At 34.8% G+C, this 8,685-nt stretch overlaps 1 protein-coding gene and 1 long non-coding RNA gene across 2 annotated transcripts in view; one reads left to right on the forward strand and one right to left on the reverse strand.

The window, feature by feature from the left end:
* The window catches only part of LOC121247221, a 22,259-nt gene extending 13,882 nt beyond the window's left edge, over nt 1-8,377 (forward strand). Inside the window, exon 3 of the long non-coding RNA XR_005937236.1 lies at nt 8,367-8,377. This is a non-coding gene — a long non-coding RNA (uncharacterized LOC121247221). The remainder of the gene's footprint in view (nt 1-8,366) is intronic.
* LOC121247219 (protein TIFY 10A-like) lies at nt 3,128-5,397 on the reverse strand. Its single transcript, XM_041145593.1, has 5 exons — nt 5,102-5,397; nt 4,630-4,828; nt 3,964-4,307; nt 3,787-3,844; nt 3,128-3,633 (listed from the first exon to the last, which is right to left on the reverse strand). The coding sequence occupies exons 1-5, from the start codon at nt 5,232-5,234 to the stop codon at nt 3,510-3,512; spliced, it is 858 nt and encodes a 285-aa protein (XP_041001527.1). The 5' UTR covers nt 5,235-5,397; the 3' UTR covers nt 3,128-3,509.
* Nucleotides 8,378-8,685: the final 308 nt, after the last annotated feature.

Here is an 8,685-nt window from a genome sequence, read left to right on the forward strand (position 1 = left end):
TTGACTTGGTGGTTCCAGTGGTTCCAATAGGTGCATGCGATACATATTCTAGCCTGTTGTTAATTGATACCACACCTACATTCCGGTGCATAATAGGCTTGTGCTCTTGGCCAATCATGAATTGAGGGAATGATATCCTCTGCATCTCTCAAAATATTATGGCATAAAATCAGGATTACATGTGCCACATTTGGCCACAATCTATTTTATACTTTTAGACCTTAATATCTAAAAAATAAAAGGCATCAAAATCCCACTTTAGGAACACTACCTTTAGGCATATTAATCCATAACTATTTGAAGCCATCCATCCATATCTGACAAATGAATTTAGATCAATAATGTCATACCACGGAATTCAATTCTTAATTAATTCTTTGCTACCAAAACATAAGAGGCCATTGTATCCAAGTGCTAAACACAAAGACTAAGTCCCTTACAACAAAGTGAGCGAATTGGGAGTTCAAGATTATACACAACAAAGTTTTCAAATACTCGACATACAAACTTTCCATTTATTGGGAATTTCATTGTGATTGTATGAAGTACAATGAAATTATGATGGAAATCACCCAATACATACGAAGTATTGTGAGTTTACGCCGGATGTCTGCTTGTTGTCTTTGAATACTGAGTTGGTCGACTTCCACTCCCAACTCCCTCTTCGCAATCTTTTCCTCTCTTTTGCGAAATTGTTCCTCTTTCCAAGACAGTTCAATTTCTACATTCACAAGTTTATTTTCTCTGTCTTCACTATTATCTGTCCATTTGAAATACTTGTAGTTTGGTAATCCCTGATTATAAACAAACAAACGACCGGTATGTAAAATTTCAAATTTTTGTACGAAGACATGAAATATATAACATTTGTCAGTGTAACAACCAGGTTCTCATTATCCATGACTTAGGTTTCATGACACCAACTAGGTTCTCATTATCCATGACTTCAACCAATTCTATAGCATGAATGAAGCAAACTTGAAAATTACTAGTTGTTGATGTATTAACTTGAGTTCCCCCTAAATGTAATCTGAGTTGATCCATGTTTTTATATTTAAGGGAGTATGATCTTATAGATTTCTGTAAGGGTGGAAGCCATGCTAAACATAAAAAAAGGCTTTGGGCCAAAGACTTTTCTTGGTCTCTCAAAGTATCATTTGTTCATATGTCTTTATCTTTCATCTATTTTTCTTGGATGCCCATGTTATTAAAATTTTCACTTTATCGACCAAAAAAGTTTTCTCAATAGCTATCAATCTCTTAAAAGGGCTCATTATGAATGGCCCCACCATGCATGGTTTTTCATCATTTTTATTGGAATCGCAGTATTAAATTATGGAAAGCACACAACAACAAAAATGGTTGTCATTAACAAATCCAACCAAGAGACACTGTGTCACACAAAATATAAAAAGGCCCATCTAAACTAAACATTCGCAGATAAACAAATGATTGGAGAAAGCATGTTGTTTTGTAGGTTTCTAAAAGCTAAGAAGTAAACAATACTTAACAAGACTTTTCAGTTTCTGACTGTATCGATCATTGCAACTGCAGTACCCCCCTCTCCCCAAATCAAATACAACAATTACTCACGATTCTAGCATCTAAAAACTACAAATTCAAAAACTAACTTTTACACTTGACATTGCAAACTTAATCACAAGTACTAACAACAAATCCACAATGCAAACTCAATCCACCTAAATTTACAAATACTATCACTCAATATCATGAGTGGATATATATCCAGTTGCTTCATTTCTAAACACACGGACAGTGCAAGGAACAATATTTCACTCAACAAATCCACAATACAAACTTTATCCACCTAAATTTTATCAATCCAAAATCACAAAGAGATAGAGAGAGAGAGAGAGAGAGAGAGAGAGAGAGAGAGAGAGAGAGAGAGTGAAAGAGAGTAACCCATGTAGAGTGGAGACTAAACTTGGGGCTTGATACGTGGGAATGGAGAAGGCGTCGTGGGTAGCTACAGAAGAATGATTTGGGGCTTTAGCTAGGGTTGAGAGATTTGAGAAGTCCTCGAGAATGTTAGGGTCCTTTGGCTACCAAAGATAGATCTGACTACAAGGGCTTGCTATGGGCTTTGGCTACGAGGGCTTTGGATACGGGGGATCTGGCTAGGGTTCGAGACTGGAGAAGACAACATAAGTGTTTCGTATGGGCTCATGTAGAAGACGTTTTTACAGTTCAGAGATTGAGAAGAGAAGAGAAGGGGCTGCTACGGGGGAATGACAGAAGGCATGATCAGGCTAGGGTTTGAGACTGGAGAAGACAAGAGAAGGGCTTCATACAGGCTCATTGAGAAGGCGTCTTTATGGTTCAGAGATTGAGAAGATGAGAGAAAGGGAGATAAGAAAAGGGGTTGCTACGGTTCAGAGATTGGAGAAGAAGATAATGGGAGGGAAGGGGAGGGATGCGGAGGGGAAAAAATAGAGGAGGAATGCGGTTGAATTTTGCCAGTCCCACACCACAAAACGCAGCGTTTAAAGGGATGTCAGGTCACGTTTTGTGCGCAAGGGTACGCGAAAACGCTTGTATATAGAGTTTTCCATTTTGAACTCTGCGAAAAGACTAATGTTTACATACTATTATATGTTTTATGGTTACTGAGTTATTGATAACCCACCCCTTATCTCTACTATATTTTTTAGATAATATGAATGTTTCAATTGAGAATCAAGATTAGGGAGCATGAGTGAGATTATTTAAGTATAGTGAATTAAGCATAAGAAGGATATCATGGTGATTGGAGAATGTTATTAAGTAAATTTGTCGTGCTCTGATGACGTGGTATGTTGAGAGATTGATGTTTAAGACTTCGTAGTATCCCTAGTTAATTATTTTGGAGTCATTGATTTAAAATTATGAGATTTATGTATAATTAAGAATTTGAAACTTATATCTATATTGTGATATATAATTTTAAGTGACAGATAGTAAGTCTTTACCCATCTGGATACGAGATTTAGGGCCCGTTTGGATATATAAATGGTTTCATCTTATTTCATCATTATAACTTTTCAATTTCTACATAAAATATAATAAACAATTCAACTTTTTTAAATTTAAAAATAATAATAATATTAAAAAATAATATTTTATTTAATTTTTAACTAAAAGCATCTATTTAATTTCACTATGTGAACGAGACATTACACAAAATGGCTCCAGGAGTCCAACAAGCCCATACATTTTTTCGGTACAGCTTTTACCTGGTGGAGCCTTCACGTGAATGAATTTTTAACCACACGAAATATGTACGAAAACGACATGGAATTGGAATTTTTCCAGATTTCATGTTTTTAGAAATTGGATCTAATCGATTAATAACATGTACAGAGTTTTCTAAATAAGAGAACCCCGAAAAAAAAAGATAAAAAATGCAGAATGCCTCGCAAGTATTACATGTATAGTTAGGATTTTAAGCCGCCGGAGCCGGAGGGATCAGGTAACCTATGTCATAGAAAATGGTGATCTGGTGGCAGTCACTATAAGTTAAGGTCAAGATGTTTTGAAGATTGATCTTCATGCCCAAACCATGGATTCCTTTCCTCGGAATCTGGAGAGGCTTCGGAAGGTGGTTTCACTTGATACGGTGCTTTTGCCGCAGCCCTGAAAAACAACCCAAAAAAAGGGCCAGAGGATTTTAGTTTATTAATCAATCAGACAAAAACTAAAACCATTAAAATATATATATATATATATATATATATATATATATATATATATATTTGCTTTAATTGTTAGCTTCGAAAAAGTGCTTACCTATCTTTCCTCTTGTCAAGGAACCGGTGAAGCGAAGCCCTCCTTGCAATCGGAAGATCTAAGATGTAGAAAAAAAAATGCAATAAAGATGTTAATTCTTAGGTCTCTAGTCGTAACCCTTCATTAACAGCTCCTCGTAAACCATTCACAGGGGAAAAAGGAGGGGCAATATATTACCAGAACCAGCAGCTTGCAGACGGCGTTCTTGGGTGGAATTCTTTTTGTGCATGGCTACAGAACTTGATTCGGGAGCCATAGAACATCCTGATGATCTAAGATTTTTCACGCCAGAAATAAACGTAGAGCCTCTAGAAATACTAGAGCATCCCTTGTTAGCCAAGGCGACGATCTCCCTTGCCTTGTCCGCCGGGAAATCGTTCAGTACATGTACTTCGCCGGCATAAAATATTGTCATCTGAGCTGTTGCTTCAGGCTCCTTTTGTTTTGTCATCTGAGCTGTTGCTTCAGGCTCCTTTTGTTTTGTCAACAACGCTTCAGGCTCCTTGATTTCCGGTTTCGTACTGCCACAAAACAGATACTACTGCTAATTTAGAATAAAGCACAGAAGATTTAATGGCTATAAAGTTAATTGTATGCATAAAATTAAGCTCTATACGTGCATGAATTTTTCTTTTCCCGATGTACCCTTGGTACTATTAGGTTTTGGGGGCCTTCAGTAATCTCACAATGTACTTATACGTATGAAAGTCTGAGATTAATGGCCTAATGTATCAAATCTGAGGTAATTAGCTTTGCGCCTCAGAAGAATAAACGATGGGTACTTTTCTTAAGATCTGTTTATATATTAGTGGGCGGAGAAAGGAAACACAAATGGCCACACACCTGAGATCAGTCCTATTGGCAGCGATGTCGATCGAGTTTTGGGCACCGAAACAACCAAGCTGTGGAAGGAAAACCTTGGGTTGCGCATTTGAGGGAGCCACGGCGCCGTTTTGTCTCAAAGCCTGATCAGTTGAATTCTCCATGTTTTTCAATAAATCCAGAGTGGTTGCCGCCGGCAGAGATGTTTCGGGAGGAGTTTCTGCAACGTGAATGGGCAATTAACAAACTATAAGAAACTTTGATCTAAAAGCGTAGCTACACTCCGTGTAAATCAAACTTAATTCAAAGCACCAAGAGAACATCAATTTTTTATTTGAATATACGCAGTTTCAATACAAGAAAAAAAAAAAAAAAGCAGCATGATTTTCTGGACAGCCGATTAACACAAGCCAACAACAAACGATTTACAGAAAGCAAACGCGACCGATAAGGGTACCCAGTAAAGATACGAAGATAAATAAAGATATAGCACCTTTGGATTTAAGTTGCCTGCTCATCCCGAGGCCAAGATCTCCAAAACTTCCTTTCTCCTTAAAGTACCGGCTCAAGAGGTTGCATCTCTGTGCAAAATTGGACTTCTCTGGTGCCTTTCTGGGATTCGACATGTTTTCCTGGCTAGAAGCAGCTTCAGATATGCTTTCACAAGAATAAAATGCTGGTGCTTTCAACGCTCTTCTGCTTCGGGAGCAATGTATGAATATTTGGGGGTGGAGGGCTTGGCAAATGACTGGTTGCTCGGAACGAGCCTGGGCGTGTGTGTTTTGAACCTGAGAAAGATTAGATAATTTTATATTAAAATTAAAAGTTGAATAAAATATTATTAAAATATTAATTTTTAATAATAATATTATTTTAAAATTTAAAATAATTAAATTATTTATTATATATTATAAATTATAAAAATATATAACAGTGAGATGAAAACTTCTTATATGAAAACGATATCTTTTAAATGTTTGCCTTTTGGTTTCGAGCACATGTTTTTTGCGTGAAGATAAAATAGAAACTTGCCCAATTGAGTAGACAATTTAATCGTACAGGGAGACGCTGTCATCCTCGACATGCTTACCCAGTTTGATGCATTTACAAACTTGCCCTATATTGAGTTGTGGTCAGATCCGGCTTTCTTTACAACTGACCTGTTTTTTTTTTTTTTTTTTTGAAAGAGTACAACTGACCTGTTTTATTTTTGGACCTAACACTGGTTTTGGATTATGTATTGCATATGTATTTATATATTTCTATAATATTATCTTAAATTAGATTATATTGAATTATATATATTTAAAAATCTGTATAGTTATGAATAATATTTTTATAAATTTTAAAATATACTGTTTACAGTACAAATTTTATTTTATTATTTTTTCTCTCTCCTCTCTCTCTCCACCAACTGATTGAATTTAAAAAAAAAATCTAATTGAGGCTAAATGATATAATTTACAAGGGTAGTAATTACAAAATATAAAAAAATAATAGAAAAAAATAAATAATAATCAAATAATAATATTTTTTTATTATTTGACTCAAAAATACATAATTTAATATGAGAGTTTTTCTTAATAAGAAAAATTAATTTTTAAAAAATATGATTTTGTATATAAAGAAAAGTAATTCTTATTATAGTCCATAAATAGAGACTGTTTTACATAGTGTTTTTATTAATGAAATAGCAGTATTTTATTTTTTGCCTCCTTCTTTCTGAAGAGGGAAAAATCCGTTCCTTCCTCATATCACAGAGAAAAATCCATTCGCCCCATCGCCCCCACACACGTACACCTTGAATATACAATGTCCCACACACGTGATCGTGATGCTTCACACAAAATAAGAGTAAGTGGCCTATATTGATTGGACTGTGTTAATTCACATTTATGCAAATTCTGTTGCAAAAACATGACGTTTCCTTACCTTTCTTTTTCAAACTTTTTTAATGCCTATGTAGAGATGGCCATAATCTGTTCTGTTCTTCATAGGATAGCGCTACGTACAGTCCACAAATAGGACTCCTAGTCCTCTTCGCGAATAAAATTTCATTGCTTGAAGGGTATTTTTGTGGTTCGAGGAATTTAGATGTCTACTTCAGTAACTTAGCGAACTGACGGAGTTAAAACACTGACGATGTTAGGTATAGAACGGTAGGACCAGTAGTCAGTGGGCCCAAGTGTATTAAAGCAAGCGGCGCCATCGCCACGTTTCGTCGAGACTCGTTCAGAGCACGTGAAAAACAATTCGACAATTCTAGCAGGGGTGGTTCCGTCATTTTAGATGGTGTCGGCTTTGATTCCCACGTTTCGTGATACGGCGCCTTGCAGCTGCGAGCCCACAGCTACTGGCGCCACTTACAGTGACGCAATCACTCAATTCACGTCCTGACTCTTACCATCTTCCACCAACTATTTTAATGATGTTATTTATTTATTTTTTTAAAAAAATGATGCTATTTATTTATATTTTTTATTAGAATAAAATTACTTTACCTTTTTAATGAACTGATCTATTTGACCGCTTGATAGAATTTTTTTTTATTTAATGATTAAAAAAACAAACTTAAAAAACACAGTCGGTCAAATGGAGGTAGCCCGACTCTTTTTATTATAACTATTTGAGTTGACAATGACATGTTTAGTGACGTTGATTTTGGTCGCTACGTTTCGCGATCCTGCACCTTGGGGCGTGCCCACCTCCTTCGGCACCACTGCACTGTGACATTGTCACGCACGAACTCAATTCACGTGTAGCAACTTTCACCTCCAACGATGTTACTTTTTATTTCAATTTTTATTATAATTATTGACTTGATATTTCAAATGATTTAATATATTTTCCATTTAAATGCATACCCGCTCAAGTTAGGAGGGACTGACTTTTGTCGATGCGGACCGATCGAAATTAAATCAGAACCGGTCAGCCGACAGCAGCGGAATCAGAAAATCTAATCTTGGATATTAAGTTAATAAATATAATTTTGAGGGATCAAATATTAATTTTTATATCGTTTATTTTTTAAAAATATTTTTTAAAACTTAATTTTTATCAAATTTTAATTAAAATACCAAACCTCTTAGTAGTTCCCCATGGTCGACAGTATAAAATTAAGAAAACCAACACCGATCAATTCAGTTTCGATCAAAATCAAACCTAAATCGTTAAACTGGCAAATTATATATATAATATATATTATAGGTATATAAAACAATGTCGTTTCATTTAAGTAAATGAAACAACATCATTTTAGTTACGAGTTTCATATAAAAAGAAAAAAAGAAAAAAAAAGAGGTGAAACGGACAGCAAAACCCGCTGCTCCTCTCCTCGTTTACAACGACACCGATGACAGACTGAGGAACCGCACCAACTCATGTTGACACCGGAGACGCCAATTTTCTCTCCCCTAATCAGGCAGTTCTAAAGCTCTCCAAAAACCGTCAGTGCGGCATTAATTTTTGACCGAAATCGCACCAAATACGTTAGATTTCAGCTCTAATTCAAGCATGTCGCATCGATAATATAATTTAGAATAATAAAACTTAATACATGATATTATTTTTTTAAAATAACTACTATTAAGATGATAAGTTTTGGATTAGTCCCTCCGTTAAGCTTGAGTAGCCTTTTAGAAGGTGTCTCTTATAATTTTTTCCAAAACAATTTATAAAAGTTGGGAATAATTATCACAACAAGAATTCAGAAATAGGACGAAAATTGGTTCATGACAAATTTGAATTAGGTATATAAGCATCAATAGATATAAAAAGCATATTACAATGCAATATAAGCATATAAAATGACTTATAAATAAAATTAAAATAGTAATTTATTGATTAGCCTCAGCCTGATATATACGAATTCAAATAATTTCAAATAACTATTCATGTATTTGGCTTCAAATACTGTCAATATTTTTGTTTTACCATAAATATCTCCGTTTACCAAAATTATAAATACCCTTAAACTATAGGAATTAGATATAGAGCAATACTACGTACAATTCTTATTTGGAGACTACAATGTAAGTTTAAGTAATTTTATTTTTAAAATTATTTAAAATTACAAGA

This window comes from Juglans microcarpa x Juglans regia, chromosome 1S (assembly GCF_004785595.1).
Source record: "Juglans microcarpa x Juglans regia isolate MS1-56 chromosome 1S, Jm3101_v1.0, whole genome shotgun sequence".
NCBI lineage: Eukaryota > Viridiplantae > Streptophyta > Magnoliopsida > Fagales > Juglandaceae > Juglans > Juglans microcarpa x Juglans regia.

Excerpts from the sequence above, each read along its gene's own strand:
- LOC121247219 (XM_041145593.1), bottom strand. The coding sequence starts at position 5,234 with ATGTCGAATCCCAGAAAGGCACCAGAGAAGTCCAATTTTGCACAGAGA. Across the intron at positions 3,845-3,963 it reads TCTGCAAGCTGCTGGTTCTG|ATCTTCCGATTGCAAGGAGG; the intron begins GTAATATATTGC and ends TCTACATCTTAG. Across the intron at positions 3,634-3,786 it reads CTTGACAAGAGGAAAGATAG|GGCTGCGGCAAAAGCACCGT; the intron begins GTAAGCACTTTT and ends GTTGTTTTTCAG.